Source organism: Lissotriton helveticus, chromosome 11 (genome assembly GCF_964261635.1).
Source record: "Lissotriton helveticus chromosome 11, aLisHel1.1, whole genome shotgun sequence".
In the NCBI taxonomy this organism is placed as follows: Eukaryota; Metazoa; Chordata; class Amphibia; order Caudata; family Salamandridae; genus Lissotriton; species Lissotriton helveticus.
Window position 1 is genome coordinate 603,649,333 of NC_136072.1, and position 17,269 is coordinate 603,666,601.

Genomic DNA, 17,269 nt, shown 5'->3' on the forward strand with positions numbered 1-17,269 from the left:
CAAGCTCTGGAAAGGAAAGCACTAAAAAACATTGTATGGGCCAGACTGGTGCCCCTCCCCATTAAAGAATTAAATCCCAGGTGGAGATCTCTAGAACATAGAATCAGATGCAGAATCTGTGATTTCAAATTTGAATCTTTGCTACATTTGATTTGTTGTTGCCTCGGTATGTTGCAGTCCCGTCAGATCCTTTTAAAACAAATATGGCTGCGCAACGGGGCACGGACAGTGAAAGAAGCCACTTTGGTTCTCTTTTCCTGTACTACACCACAGGACTTGGCCAGATTTGGGAGATACATGGCCGAGTTGCGTCTTAGGCTTACGGAATAAGAGGGGCCAGGCATCATAAAAGGCAACCTGGTCTGTTAAACAAGTATTCTCCAACAAGGCAGAACCGACAATGAACTGACAATCACTTGCAGATTTATAAATGTATATAATATATCTTCTTACTCAGTATTTACACGGTTGTAAGTAAACCCATTGTTTTTTTACATGAATGTCTTTTTTAAACAATTGTTCTAATTTGTTTTTAAAATTGTATGTAAGTTATATTGCAGATGGTTTTAAGTAACTGAGCAATACAAAATAAATAAATACAATACAATACAATAAAATACGAGTCCAGACCCCAAAGTACTGTCAGCAAGGTCCTCGACCCTGGGCTGGAGTCAGAGTGTACTTTCCCAAGCTTAACTGAAGGTTTCATCAGATCTGACACAGAGTGGTCCAGAGCGATGCATCACAGCAAAGCTCAACTCCTGATCGGCACCTTTAACATACCCGAAGAAGCATCACAGCACCCTGCAGCTTCTGCATTAAGGGTACAGGTACAACTCCCAGCAGGCCAAACTTGGTCCCGTCCCCGGCTTTTGACCCATCATGGTTGGTCTGGAGTTTTCAGTTAGTCCCAGTCCGGTGTGACCAGTTGCTCGCAATTTGCGCCTTAAGTCTTTTTTACCAATAGTTTAAAATGTAATAATTCTGCTTCTCTCAATTGGATTTTTCTTGTTTTGGTGTCATTTTATTCATTAAAATGTACTCTATTTTTTTTTAATTGGTTTGGGATTTTTTTTGTGTGGTGTTAACACTTTATAACTGTTTGAATGCTGCATAAATACTTTACACTTTGCCTCTAAATTAAGCCTAACTTCTTTCTGCTAAGTTACCTGAGGGTTTAGCACAGGTTTAGATATTTGCATTGGTGGTTCACCCTGACAAGAATTTTGATTACTCTTTCATGGGGTTTCTCATCCCCTTTAACAAATAACACAATTTCTCAGTTGGCATATATGACCCTTCAGCACCATAGTGCTCAGCAAGGCCACATCAGCAAAACATAAACTATATAGTAAATTGACTACTGTGCCCATGTTATTGTATTTTGAATTTGCTTGCTGCTTATTAGATAGGGTGGAAAACATACTATCCCAAATCTATTGTAGTCTGGGCTAACGACACTGTGACACCATTATGAACCACCCCTCTTGCTTCCTCCTGGAACAACAACGTTCACGAAAGCTACAACCTGCTCGGCGTTATAATGTTTACATTTTTCACGCTTTTGATTTTCCTCCTTCTAAGGTGGCAGCTGAGGCACTGACAGCCTGGTCCTTCTTCTATGTCTCTGTCTCGCTTTACGAGCGCTCGCTGGGAACAGGCTTTGCCTCTGTGCCAGCGGTTTCGCAGAAGCCTCAGCATCTCTCAGGCAGCAGAAGGAGGGACCAGGGCTGGTGGAGGCAGAACGGCGCCCAAAATCTGATGGGATTACCCCACCATGGCTGCTCTATACCAGAGCACGGACTCCTCCTCGTCGCCCACCAAATTTCTGGACCTGAAAGATGTGCGGGAGGTGAAGGAAGAGACCACCCTGGACGAGAGGCTGTTCCTGCTTGCCTGCGAAAAAGGTATCAGCTGGGACAGGCGGGGCGGGGCTAGGGCAGATGTGCAGGGGCTGCGAGAGTAAAGGAGGCGCAGGGCAGTGAGTGTCTGTGATTGCTCGCTGTTTTATGATTGCTACACCCACGCATAGACTCTCACAGCATCACCTCAACGGTTACCGCGCGCATGGATGAACTGACGCTTTACGTCCGACCTGTCACTTGGTATGTCATCCTGGTGTCAACAAACCCACAACCACTACCGTTTAATACACAGTGCGCGACCACCAAGCCTGAAACCAGAATACGTAACGTTTGGTCAGACGTGTGAAAACGCCGCGCACCACAACCATGTAGCGTTCGACAAACTGAAGGCAGGTGCAAGAAAGGCTGTCCATCCGAGAAGTGACATTTCCACTCTGCCTGTCGCAAAATTGTATAAAGGTTGCTGTCTGCACGGCCAATATGGCTCTACCATGGTGGCTGTTCCCAGACAAACGCCTTGCGTTCTCTTTCCCTATATTTGCTCCAACCTTCTGTTATCCCCACCTTCCGGAAGCAATTTAGCTGCTTATAGGGGCAATCTTAATGCCACCAGCAACAATTCCCCAGGCAGCCACCCGCCCACTCTTCACTGTCCTTTAACATTCTAATGTATTGTGGAAGTTTGAATCTTGGCTCATTTGCTGATTATAGGGACAGTGTGGTGTTGCAGCTGTCTGTCCTGCCTTGGAAGTTGCCCTCTATGGGATCTCAAACTATGGTCTTTACAGTACAAATATCTAACACACAGAACTCCATGCAGGCGTTACTATCACATAAGGCTTGAGCAGGACCTGTGCTTGGACGGATACTGTGTTAGAAGAACAGACATGATATAATCGGGTTAATAGACGGGTCTAGTTAATAGTCTGCCTTCAAATCACACTGTAGTACACAACAGGCTCTGATACTGTGGCCCCAGACTCGAGACCACGGCTTGTAACCCGAGCTGATACTGTGAACGCTGGCATGAGAGCAAGGAGAGAGCTATGATGGTTTGGTTCTGTCTAAATAGAGCATGAGACGCGTGCGACATAAACCAGACCTAAGGCTAGAGTGCCACAAACACCCTGCTCACAGCCTCGCTAACTCTGGGCAGGGGGGACTGTTATGCAACAAAGCAGACGAGCTGCTCTGAACTACAAACCTCGGAGCAATGGCAGATGGCCTGCTTCACTGCGAAGGATTACAATGCTTCACTGGCTTTAATGTTACTCAGTAGGAAAGGATACATACAGGTCTTTTAAAAATGCTTATCATAAATATGTTTAATGAGAGTCTGAAAGTGAGATGCATAAGCCACAGAATATTACAGAATAATCAGTTATGGACAAAGACAGGTGAAGACTGACCTTTATTGCAGGACCGAAGTAAAGTGTAATGTAAATAACCCAGTTCCGCCTCCCACTTGTTAATGTTCTTAGAGAGTGTGGTGTTCGGTACCAGAGGTCCCAGGCTTCTGTCTCTACGAGTGCAGGCGTTGCCATTTACATAACCCTCGTCCGTGGTTCATCCATAATGCATACTGAGCGCTGACGACACATCCTTCTTACCACATGGAGGGAGTGGGAGCAAACGGCAAGCAGAAGAAATCAGAGAACTTCAAACAGAAAGGGAAGATCACAAATGGCAGGCACAATAAACACCTATCAGCACAAAGCCTTTTGATGGGCGCACATTGCAATAAGAGAATCACGTGTTGTGGTGTTGAAGTGTTATGGCCTCCAAGTCTCTCAGACTTTGGCATCACCAACGCCATTGGAGGGGATGACCAACCCACATGCATTGGTGGGAGAGCCACTCTCATTACCTCCTCACCAGGCTTCCTCTCCACAATAATTACATAACGAGCTTCAGCGCCCCGCTAAACCATCTTAGTAAAATTAGCATTCTATATGACCGACTTTCTCTTCCTATGTCCTGAACCTTAAAAGGAAGTCAGATACACCCCACAAATCCTGTTTTTAGCTCTCGCCAAGGTAGCACTTGGGCTGTCTCTTTGAGACATGCTGTATCTAGGATATGGGCTTTAAAAAAACACCCATCTTTTTCATTGATTCCTTTTGCTGGCCTTTAGAAATGCTGGCTTTTCATTGGTGAATACACTTAGTAGTCCCTCCTTTTGGAATTTTGTATCCTCCCATGATGACTACCCCTCTTACATATGTTCTTACTGTTCAGGCTATTTACACTTAGAGAGAACACTTTTTTTGGTTGGTCTGCCTCTTTGCTCTTAAGTGTTCTGTTTACTTTTGCAATGAAACTTCAGTCGCTTCATTTGCTTAGTGTCCCTTTATCCCCCCGTGCCTCCCTTCACCACTCCCACAACACTACTTACAGGACCCCACCATCCATCCCAGGCCGCTGTTGTTTTGCTTGTTGTTTAGCTTGTTGTTTTGATTGGTTACCTTACGCATAATTTGCAGTGCAGTGCCCTATCCCTTTACCATCTACCCGCTGTATGACACTGGTTTGCCCGCCCCGAGATCGCTGCATTAAATTCTTCCTATTTTACATTACTCGCTTTTATTTATATAGCACACCTTGCCATGGGCTCAGGGGAAATTAAACAATCAGCCCAGGATGTTCAGCTAACAGCAGACTTGAACACAGATCCTCAGCTCACGAGTTGGCAGCTCTCACTGCTGCGCCCTTGCCATGGTTATGGGTGCAGAATGATATGTGGCCAAAGAGGCCCCACGGGACACCCAGTGACTGCCTGCGGTACTGCACCCTCACCCTTGTAACTGCTGGGCCTCTTGTTTTTCCCTATTACAGTCCCGTTTTCTGTTTTGTGTACTGTGCCTTTTACTTTGTTTACACACATACTTATCTGTGGCTACATGGGCGCTGCTGTATGTTGCGTGCGGCTGCCCAGGCGCCGCTTCTTTCTTTGATTCAGTTGCAGGGGGTGGGAGGCTCTTTCGTTCCCTTTCCTCAATGGCGGATGCCTGGGTTCCATGCTCCATTTGAGTGCGGCTGCTCAGGCGCCGCAGTTCTGAGAGTCAAGGTGGCTTGAGAGCCGTGCTTGTTAGCGGAGGCTCCAGTTCTGCTGTTATGAGAAATTAGGTGGCTCAAGAGCCCCGCTTGTTGTAAGCGGCTGCTCGGGCCGCAGTTCTTCTAGATGCTGGGACTTGGGCATCATGCTTTTGTTTCTATTGCGGCTGCTCAGGTGTTTCCTTTTTTTCTGCAATAGCTATGTTTCTGCCTGCTAGCGCTTTCTTTTCCCTTGTTTTTTGTTCAGGCAGTGGGAGGGATTCCCTGTCAGGTCCCTTTTTGCCTACACTTTCCCTGTAGTCCAGGTACACTGCTGTTCCGCAATGGGAAAACACACTCATTAAGTGTACAATGCTTCCCCATACAGGCTCCTTTAGGGGGTTTGTAAAGGGTGTATTAGATGCCATTCGCCTTCTGTATCAGAAACACGCCTCCAGGAGATGGTAAAGAAGCTGTTGCAGGTATATAATAAGCACCATGGCAGGAGTTCTTCTCCTTTATCTCCTGCATCTTTAGACGGTTCTGGTTGGTCTGTTTCCTCTCCGTCACTTTTCTCTTGGGCATCCCCAGACTATAATGGCTACTCTGGTCCTGTTAGTAATTCCTCATTCTAAATCCTCTAGGCAGTGCTGCAGCTGTGTCTCTGGTCACAGTGCTAAGTCCTCATTCTCAGTCCTCTAGCAAGTGCTGCTAGCTGAAATTGATCCAGCGCTCTCACCAAAATATTGCACAAATGACACCATCTACTACCACAAAACTTACACTACAACACTAGGCCCATATCAACAATAGAGCGACTGAATCATGAGGCGATAAGATCTAAATATGTTGTTTAAACTATCTACAATAATCAAGACCAGCTTGTCATTTTAGAAAGTTTATTTAAACACATCTAGAAAAACTTAGGTTTTGGTATTTTATTAAGCAAGCATTAGAAAATGTCATAAAGAAAGGTTTATTCAGTATTAATAAAAAGAGCATAAATCAAGAATTATTATTCATTAGCAGGAATAAGTAAAATTAAGCATTTCCAAAATCCTAACTATCTCTCTGTCTCTACCCTCATCACCTAGAAATAAAGTAATTAATAAAAAACTCCTTTCCTCACGTGTAAAGTCCATCAGCATAACACGTCCTCCAGAATTCTCGAGCGTAAGCCAACTATCTGTTCTCTGAACCCATTCTTATACCCTAAATTAAGCTGAGCTAACTATTTTTCACATTCCAGCAGACGAATTCTAGTTCTCCATTGGCTGAGCCACCTCGTGCCACAGTAAACTGTGACACCTCCTTCTTACATGCCCGGGCAAATTCACTAGTTCATTGTTCATGTAGAAGTCTTGGCAGCTCTTCCTTAGGCTGCTACATTTTGTAGCGAAAGATTGTTCAAGCAATGCAAATCTATCACGATTCTTCCTTTCAACCTTGAGCCTGTCCGCTCTGAACTCCCGTGGCACGTTAGCAAACGTTAGCAAATTTCTCCAAAGAGTCATCTTTTTAGCAGTTCATTCCAAAACCTTTCAAAATAAAAGCTCAGAGGCTTTTTCCATCCTTCTCAGAATTATTTTCTCTTGAGCCTTTTTCATCATTAGGCCTCTTTTCAAAAAGCGTCAATTTTCTGCGCCACCTCTCTTGCGCCACTTTTAAAAGGGTACTAATTTTCTGCAGCCATCTCTAAGCTTCACTTGTAAAACTATTATATAAACAAACACAAAGAATAATTATTGAAAGAAACACAGTTTGTTCTGTTATCACCCATCATTGCTAATAATTAACCCATTAATCTAAATTACCTAGCAGAAGCCAACAAATAAAGCAGCATTTTATATCTACCATTCTTCATTTAATCCAGCAGGGTTCTTTATGCACCTATAGAGAATAGGGTGACACCACATAGACAAGGAAAGCAAAATAAGCACATGCCATTATTTAAAAAACAGCTGCTATTAGTTATGACATGACAATAGACAAGATTAATTTATTATTTTCCACATACATGAGAATGCAACATAATGCACATTTATGAGCACACATGTTAGTTTCCCGCGTGTTCTTTAATGTAATGTAACTTTAATCTAGGTTGAATTAACACACACAGCACAAATTGTTAGCATTATTAATTTATTTATGGAAGTGTGACTTCACGAGTTGAAATAAAAATTATTTCTGAATCTCGCTTCATCAACTCCCCCATCTGGTGATTTTAAAATCACCAAACCACACCAAAAATGTTAGCAAAAATTTTATCTAAGATGAACATAATTCAATTTCACCTGTGTTAGTATTTCTAAAGACTTATCTCATCAGTTTATCTACAATTCTCATATTTATTTTTAAGAAACCCCTCTAGTTCTATTTCTTTCTCTTGTGTAACATACAACTGAGCTTCAACAAAAGTGTTGCAAAAACTATAACTAATAAAGGTGTCAGTATTACACTATGTTTGTCTTGACTAGCTGAAGCTTTACTTGTCATATTGACCTTAAACTTCTCCTTGATAATTTCTAAAAGAAAAAATAACAACCTAAATTAACCAAAGCAGAATTATTAGGAGCATATATATCAGAGACATCTTACAACATTTATTTAAAATTAAGCATCTTGAACTTGTTGAATGTATTTTCATTAAGCTTGCAAAGAAAAATAAAACAAAAATTAAAAAAAATTTGTCTAAATTTTCTACAAATTTCTAACACCCCCCTTTTTCAATTTTTTGAAATTTTTTTTTTATATATATTCTTTAAACCTTCTAACAGTTTTTCTTCGACCTAATGTCACAAATTAATTTTTCAGCTAACAGAATTTCTTCAACCTTGTGTCACCTAACACATTTTCTTCAGCCTTATGCCAAAAACAGAAAACCTAAAAATTTAACAGGTATGTACTTCAATCATTGTTACTTTTGTTTTCAATCTCTTTCTGACTTTCATCATTTACCTCCATTACAGGTATCACTTCTATTTTCTTTCCTGCCTCACTTTTCTTTTCATAATCTTTTTGACTTGATATCTCATCAATCTGTTCCTTTGATCTGTATCTCAATTTGAATTTTAGGCCTTCATTTTCTTCTGGCCAGTTATCACTTTTTCTTGGTAATTTCTTCTTTTGCTTGGTCACTTTACATTCTGTTCTCCAAGCTCCTTTTCTGAATTTTCTTATTTGAGAATCTTCATTACTCTCATCAGTTTCAGTGTCAGAAATTTTCATTCTGGACTCAGGTACTTCTTTACTCAGCAGCTTCACTCCGTTAGGAACATCATCTTTGTAGCTGGTACTTGGCAATTCATTTTCTTCTTTTTCAATTACCTTCAACTTCCCAGTTTCAGAATTCCTGTTCCTGCTTTCAGAGCTTCTTTTCTGCTTTTCAATACTCTCCTGGTCTTTAATCACAATCTCATCACATTCTTCTTCTGCTTCTTTTTCTGGCAGATTTCCATCATTTTCTGAGTCTTCAGTTACAACTTTCAAGTCTTCTTCATTCAAGGCTTGTTTTTCAATCAAATTATCCAGATGTCGACCAACCTGTCGATCTTCAAGATCTGGATTCTCTTCAGGCTCTTCTTCAGAATCTGAATCATCAATTGTGACACTATCCTCATCAGGATTTTCAGGTGTAGTTACACGAAAAGTATGGCCAGTGTCAATCCACCTCTTCAGTCTTTTGCACTTCTCTGCATTTGTTGTGACAAGACTGACTGGCCTCCTTTTCTGCCACCTAGGCACTAGACAATTTCTTTTTAGACAAACCTTTTTCCTGATCCTTTTACCTGGTAACAGATCAAGTGCTTGCTCTTTTTCTCTTGTTTGCACTTCAGTTTCATCTTCATCAGACACAGAGATCATTTCATCTGATAAATTCCTGCAGTTCTCCAAATTGATGCTATCATTGATAGTCATCATTCTTTTCTCTGGTATGAATGTCTGTCTCATGACCTTGTCCATCATAATATCACGTGGACTTAAATCTGTCTTTTTATCAGTAGTGTTTCTCAGAAACATCAAAACAAGTGGAAGGACATCTGTCCACTTTGTACCTGCAGCTAGGCACATTTTTGCATCTCTGTCTTTTATAGTAACATTCTCATGCTCCTCAACATCTGAAATTTCTATTCTATCTGTACAATGGAGCAGTCTATTTTCAATATGTCTTTTGCCATCTGATAATTTTTCAACAGTAATTTCATCATTATGTCGCATCTGAAATGTTTCAACCCATTTTGTAATCAAACAGAAAATCACAAAAATGTAGCACAGTTTGTCATTCAGTGCCATCCCAATGAAATCCATTTGTAATCTGGTCAATGAACCACTCTCCTGTAATTCTGTTCCCAATCTCACAACTGTTCTCTTAATTGTGTTCACTTGCTGGTAAGTCAGACACCTCTGGTAAAGAAATTCTACAATTCTATGGTACATTCTGTCCATGTCAGTAATCATGCTATTTAGCAAAACTACTCTGTCATCTTTGTGTATCCAAATCTCATCCTCATCTCGCTGTCTAAAATCTGTTCTCAACCATGTGTTTTTCAACCATGTGTTTTTCTCCTCATGAGTTGCTTCATCTTGTAAGTCTTTGACTACCTGCCATGTTTCAACTACAGCTGTTAGTATTAGTGAACTCAAAGCATGTTCATCATTCATTTTGTATGCTGTACATATCACGACAGCAATCCTTTCTGCCAATTGAATGTCATCAATCAACCTTTTAATTAAATTTGCATTTCTGTTAAGTGAACCTGCAGAAGTCAATGTTTCAATCTGTTGATCAATTGTATCCTTTACTTTGATGTCTTCACTCAAAAGACCATCATTTTCATTCCAAAATACTGGAAGTACATTTATTCTTTTTGGACTGTTTTCTTGTTCTTTAATTACTCCTGTATCTGTTTTCTCTGTCTGTTCATTAACAAAAATTTGCAATGGCAGTGAAGCCATCTTAATCTGCTGAATCAATACCTGTCGCTGTGTTTGCAGCTGTTCATTCAGCTCATTTATTTCAATCTCCTTTTCCTTTGACCATAATTTTGACTCATCAGACTGTGTCAAATCAATCAGGTCAATGTCAGACTTCTCACTTACTAGAACTGAAGTCATCTCTGTTTCTTGCTGAGTTGCAATCCCTACTAATTCAATTTCAAGTACAATAGAATAAACCTTTTCAGTAAATTTTTGAATTTCAGAATTAATTGGGACTTTTAAAACTGTGGAACTAATTTCATTTTTTCCAAGCACATGGACTGTCTCTGTTTCCATAATTTTCATGGACTCCTTTAAATCATTTGTTGAATTCACATGATCAAGAATATTAATTCCAGATGTACCAAGCATCTCATCATGTTTTTCTGTTACATCATTTTTAGAAGAAGTCTGAGCTGACATTCTATCAATCTGATCTGGAATTTTTGGCGTTACATTAATCTGTTCTGGGAGTCTTCTTGAATTTCTGTTCTGATCCATATTTACAACATCAATTTTACACTGATCAATATTTTCTACTCTGACACTTTTATTATTTACATTCGCTAATTTGGGAATCTTTAATTTACTCTCACATTTAGCAACAACTTTTTTCATTTTCTTATACAAGGAAGACATTTTCTTTAAATAACTTGGTAAATGTACTCTTTAAATTTGCCTTGCAGCGTTTGCTGATCAATTAATTAATTAATTTAACACTATCAGGTATAGAAAACCTTATAACTCGGTCAATTTAATATATTTCCTAATTTACCTACATCACTAATTTTTATAAACCTGGAAAGAAAAACATTAATTTGCAAAAACAACAATATAAAATATTTATTTTACAACAACAAAACACCTAAATGTCATTAACTAATTTTAAAATGTATTTATTTGCACTTACACACCTTTCCGCATCAATACCTGTGGAAAAAGAAAACCTGATCTGTTTGCCTTAATTTAAATAAACTGTTTTGCTGCAAAAAAAACCTTTAGACTCCATTTGTAAATTTCTTCTAACTAATAATTTAATTTGACTTGGAAATCAAAATTCACCAAATGTAATACAATGTTGCTATTGAAGACGTTTTAACTGTTATTACTGTTATAAATTTTATTTAATTTACAATTCAAATAGTAACTTTTTATTATTTGCCTTTTATTTACTAAGTTCTAATCACCTTTACTGCTATTGTTAATTAATCAGGATAGCTGCTTGCTGTAATATCACTTTTCTTTTTAATATTATGGCTAAAGTTAGAATCAATCAGTTATTAAAATAAGTCTCTGAGCATTACCAGCATAAGAAATTAAACACTCGATAGAAAGTAAACAATGTGCATCAGCACGAGTGTTTTAGCCAATCAGTGTGTGTTTACTACAATGCTCAGCCAACCAGATACTCAGCAGCGAGCCTCTACCAATCCTGTGGCGTTTTTCAGCCAATCAGATCACAGTTCTTCTCGAGCAATAACCAAACTGTTGCTGTGGCCATAAATCGCTGCTGCTTCTGTCCCACTCGCCTCACGCTCAAGCCTCAGCACTTGAAAATATAATTTCACATGGAAAAATCAAATCGGGGACATTTCAAAACTTTTAACATAGAACAGCGCTTCATCCAATCACAGCGCGACTTTGCTGTGACACCTAGAGAGCCACAACAAATCACAGCGCAGCTCTGCTGTGACGCTGCGGCACTCCTAGCCAATCAGGGCACTGCTCCTTGATGACGCGACGGGACTTCCACAAATGGAAGCGCGGCTCCTTCGTGAAGACACGGCTTTGGCTATGACGCGACGGCGCCTTAACGAATTGGAGCGCGGCGGCTGACGTAACCAGCCGCTGCAGCTGTCAGCTCTCCTACTCGGCTCCTACTCGGCTCCTAGCAGCGCACCCCTCCCTCTGCTCGCCACACGCATTGGCCTTAACACGCTTCTCTCATTTTAAACAACAGCGCGATTAAAGCAAGACCAAAACGGGGGCCTTAGGTTTATGTTTTAGTATGTTCTTAACAATTAACTTTTGGGACACTTGTTAATTTAATATAAATCTCGGCAACCAATGGTGACACGGACAGCCTATCACAGCACAATTTAGCTGTGATGCCTAGACCAATCAAAGAACGGCCTTGCTGATACAGCCCAGACACTGAACCAATCAGAGCGCGGCAGGCTCTGACGTATGCAGCAGCTGCGGTTGCAGCTCTCCCCACACGCTCTCACTCCTAAATCAGCCCCTCCCTTACAATTTTCGATCGGGGCACTTTTCAATGGTTAAAAATATCGCGCAGTGCTTTTTAGTGTATTTAAACACTGCACAACACCTTAAAAAGTCTTAGAATGGTACAGACTTTATCCTGAACTTTCCTAAGTACCTTACTTTTGGTACAATTTAGTGAATACATAAAACGAACTCATCTGTCTGTTTCTCTAAATAGGATAGTTTACATACATTCAAGTATTCTCAGCTTGGAATAGTCGGCCCTATTCTCATAGAATAATTTTCAATTGCCAGTAGAGCAACTCTTACTCTACCCTTCTAACAAGTAATATATGAACTCATCTCCCTCAGAATGCACAACCAAGTGACATTTCAAAGTTCAACTTGAACATACCTTACAAAACAATCACGCACTTTCAAACAGAAAATTTCCCTATTCAAACACACATGAAATCCGTACAGGACTCTCACCTGTTTATAGATATCATGCACCGTTAGCAAAATAACGACGTTATCCGTACAGGACTCTCACCTGTTTATAGATATAAAACATGTACCCGTACAGGACTCTCACCTGTTTATAGATAATCATGCACCAACGTTACCCTACCCTTCACTCAAGCTCGAGTATATCTAATACTCTTATCACAGTGAGTTTTACAACAGGCGCTTTGTCCCTATTCTCATGCTGTTCAAATTTCTTAGATAATCCTCACTTTACAAGATTCACACCTAGCCCTAACATGTGTTGCACGGCCACAACACTTGTGATACACGGCGATATCACTTGTGATACACGACAATATCACTACTCTGAAACAGATCAAATGCATTGTGTGACTACCTTCTCATCACACAATCTGTACCGGTACAACTCACATATAGCACAAAACAAAACAAACTTAACATGTGTTAAAATTTAATCCTATGAATATACCAACATATATGTGTCAAACATGTAACATGTATGTCAAAACAACATATAAACCGTCCGATGACTACCATGAAATTGATCCAGCGCTCTCACCAAAATATTGCACAAATGACACCATCTACTACCACAAAACTTACACTACAACACTAGGCCCATATCAACAATAGAGCGACTGAATCATGAGGCGATAAGATCTAAATATGTTGTTTAAACTATCTACAATAATCAAGACCAACTTGTCATTTTAGAAAGTTTATTTAAACACATCTAGAAAAACTTAGGTTTTGGTATTTTATTAAGCAAGCATTAGAAAATGTCATAAAGAAAGGTTTATTCAGTATTAATAAAAAGAGCATAAATCAAGAATTATTATTCATTAGCAGGAATAAGTAAAATTAAGCATTTCCAAAATCCTAACTATCTCTCTGTCTCTACCCTCATCACCTAGAAATAAAGTAATTAATAAAAAACTCCTTTCCTCACGTGTAAAGTCCATCAGCATAACACGTCCTCCAGAATTCTCGAGCGTAAGCCAACTATCTGTTCTCTGAACCCATTCTTATACCCTAAATTAAGCTGAGCTAACTATTTTTCACAATCCAGCAGACGAATTCTAGTTCTCCATTGGCTGAGCCACCTCGTGCCACAGTAAACTGTGACACCTCCTTCTTACATGCCCGGGCAAATTCACTAGTTCATTGTTCATGTAGAAGTCTTGGCAGCTCTTCCTTAGGCTGCTACATTTTGTAGCGAAAGATTGTTCAAGCAATGCAAATCTATCACGATTCTTCCTTTCAACCTTGAGCCTGTCCGCTCTGAACTCCCGTGGCACGTTAGCAAACGTTAGCAAATTTCTCCAAAGAGTCATCTTTTTAGCAGTTCATTCCAAAACCTTTCAAAATAAAAGCTCAGAGGCTTTTTCCATCCTTCTCAGAATTATTTTCTCTTGAGCCTTTTTCATCATTAGGCCTCTTTTCAAAAAGCGTCAATTTTCTGCGCCACCTCTCTTGCGCCACTTTTAAAAGGGTACTAATTTTCTGCAGCCATCTCTAAGCTTCACTTGTAAAACTATTATATAAACAAACACAAAGAATAATTAATGAAAGAAATACAGTTTGTTCTGTTATCACCCATCATTGCTAATAATTAACCCATTAGTCTAAATTACCTAGCAGAAGCCAACAAATAAAGCAGCATTTTATATCTACCATTCTTCATTTAATCCAGCAGGGTTCTTTATGCACCTATAGAGAATAGGGTGACACCACATAGACAAGGAAAGCAAAATAAGCACATGCCATTATTTAAAAAACAGCTGCTATTAGTTATGTCATGACAATAGACAAGATTAATTTATTATTTTCCACATACATGAGAATGCAACATAATGCACATTTATGAGCACACATGTTAGTTTCCCGCGTGTTCTTTAATGTAATGTAACTTTAATCTAGGTTGAATTAACACACACAGCACAAATTGTTAGCATTATTAATTTATTTATGGAAGTGTGACTTCACGAGTTGAAATAAAAATTATTTCTGAATCTCGCTTCATCACTGCTTCTCTGGTCCCAGTGGTAATTCCTCATTTTTGGTCCTCTAGACCGCTGCAGCTGCTTCTCTGGTCCCAGCGCTAATTCCTCATCATTAGTACTTTAGGCAGTGCTGCTAGCTGCTTCTCTGATCCAGTCGGTAATTCCTCATTCTAAGTCCTTTAGGCAGTGCTGCAGCAGCATCTTTAGTCCTGCTAGTAATTCCTCATTCCGAGTCTTCTAGATAGGGCTGCCCGCTGCTTCTCTGGTCCTGTCGGTAATTCCTCATTCTAAGTCCTCTACACATCGCTGCTACCTGCTTCTCTGGTCTCATCGGTAATTCCTCATTCTGGGTCCTCTAGACAGTGCTGCAGCTGCTTCTCTGGTCCCACTGGTAATTCTTATTCTAAGTCCTCTAGACAGTACTGCTACCTGCTTCTCTGGTTTCATCTGTAGCTCCTCATTCTAATTCCTCTAGGCAATGCTGCAGCTTCATATTTGGTCCCGTCAGTAATTCCTCCCCTAAGTCCTCTAGACAGTGCTGCAGCTGCTTCTCTGGTCCTAGTTATAATTCCTCATTGTAACTCTTCTAGGCAGTGCTGCAGCTGTGTCTCTGTTCATACATCCACTACACTCCAAACCAAAACACATAGGTAAAAGGCATTGTCATTTACAAAGCCAATAGCTCTAACTCTAAAAAAATGCAAGTCCTATTGCATTGCAAATGCTTGTTTTGGTTCTGCAGTACAGACTCTTCAAGCAAATTGACAGGTATGTGGGGTGAGATCGTGCTGTACCAAGCCTGGAGACCCCTACAAGGTCCAGCGTAGGTGGACTTTCAATGTTTTCAAAGTAATCATTGGTGCATAAAAGCCCTGCTTTAGGGGGTGCTTACCGGGATTGGGGCAGGCCATGAATGTGCTGGCTTCAGGATTGCGGTCTGGGAGGCCCTGCGATAGTGGGCTCGATGTGCAGTCTGGGCTCTTATGATAGGTGTCAGTGCCACAGGGTAGGCAAAGGTGTGCATGCCCAGTGGGGCCCTTTTTCTGAGTTGCTTAGCGTGAGGACGCCGGTGGGATTATTGTCGGCCTTGCTGCTTAGCAGCTATATATACCGAAAACAATGAAGCATTTTTGGCATGTTTGTACCAGCGTGGAGGAATGCTGCAGATATAACACCTTCAAGCCTGGCTGTTGAGAGGGTGAATCTTTTCGTTAGGGGTTGTTCTGAGGGAGTGGTTGAGTTGATTGAGAATTCACAGCATTCTGCGACCCTGCAATTATTTTCTAGGCATTGGGATTTTTTCTCCCTTTGGTGTATGGAGAGAGGGCTGGACTCAGGGTCAGTTAAACCAGTAAAGGTGTTAGATTTTTTATCAGGTTGTTTCCAATTGAGTTTTGCTCCGTCTACGATATGGACACAGTGGGCGACTTTGAAGGCTTTCAGAAGCCCACATTTAAATCCCTTAGTCTCCAGAATAATTTAGAGTTTCTTTCTTCAGAGGCTTAGGGTCGTTTGTCCGGCCCAGCGCAGGATCTTCTTTAGTGTTGCTAGCTCTTCAAGCTCCACCTTTTGAGCCATTGGCTGAATTGATTCTTAAGTTCTTAATCTTGATGGTGGTGTTTCTTGTGGCTATTGTGTCAGCAAGCTGAATAGGGTAGTTGGGTTCATCTCTCAGGACCCCACCTTTTCTGAAGGTTCCATCCTTAGCTAACATATCTAGGGAGGTGGCGCTTCCAGCTTTCTACCTAGATCCTAAGACTGAGGAAAAAGAAGGTTTACATCTTTTGGATGTCAAACGGGCAGCGTTGTTGTATCTGGAGAGGACAGAACACTTTCCGAAGGCAGACAGCTTGTTTGTGATGTTTGGTTCCAGTAAGAGTGGTTTAAACCTTCATACTCCATGTTGAGTAGTTGGATTAAGCAGGCTATTCTTCTTGCTTGTGCTTCTCAAGAGAGAGACGTGGAAAACCGAGTTCAGGTAAGATCTATAAAGCATATTTCTATTTCCTGGACTTCCTTTAAAGGAGTTACTATTGAGGACATTTGCAATGCTGACACATTGACTTACCCGCACATGTTTATCGATCATTATTGGGTAGTTTTGGTGGGTGCTACATGCATGAATTTAGCTTCAGTAATGTCAAAGTCAAGCACAAGCTGTTAATAAGGGATTATGACAGGTTGTAGATATTTGTGTCATTTCGATTTGTGATTAAAATATGGTGCGTGATAGAAAGAGTGGATGCTGTTGTACGTTTTTTATATCATGGAGCCTACTACAGCTTTGGTATCTGCTCATTATATAATTGTTGTGGCGAGGAAGACCAGCGAGGAGGTAATGTCCCTGCTACTTACTGGTAATCTTCATTACTCGGAGTCAAAGTCTTTCTCGCACATTGTGATTCCCCTAAATCCCTCCACTTTTTTCTTTTTTGGATTTAATTTTTGTGGGGTTTGGAACGGAACAGGAAGTGAGAGGAGTCTGACTTCCTTTTAAGGTTCATGATGTAGGAAGAGGAAGTCGACCATATTGGAGAGGGATTGGAAGGTCTAGAAGGCAAATTTTACTTGGAGGGTTCTGTGGGGGAGCTGAAGCTCATTATGTAATTATTGTTGCAAGGAAGACTCAGAGTAAGGAAGATTACCGGTAAGTAACCAGGGCATTCCTGGATAGGCGAAGGTGGAGTTAGAGAGAAT

The 17,269-nt window shown here is 40.5% G+C and overlaps 1 protein-coding gene across 1 annotated transcript in view; it reads left to right on the forward strand.

Moving 5' to 3' along the window:
• Positions 1–1,671: 1,671 nt before the first annotated feature.
• Positions 1,672–17,269, forward strand: part of TRPC1 (transient receptor potential cation channel subfamily C member 1) — a 391,431-nt gene continuing 375,833 nt past the window's right edge. Inside the window, exon 1 of the mRNA XM_078666423.1 lies at positions 1,672–1,907. Coding sequence (XP_078522549.1) covers positions 1,778–1,907 — 130 coding nt within the window. The 5' untranslated portion in view covers positions 1,672–1,777. The remainder of the gene's footprint in view (positions 1,908–17,269) is intronic.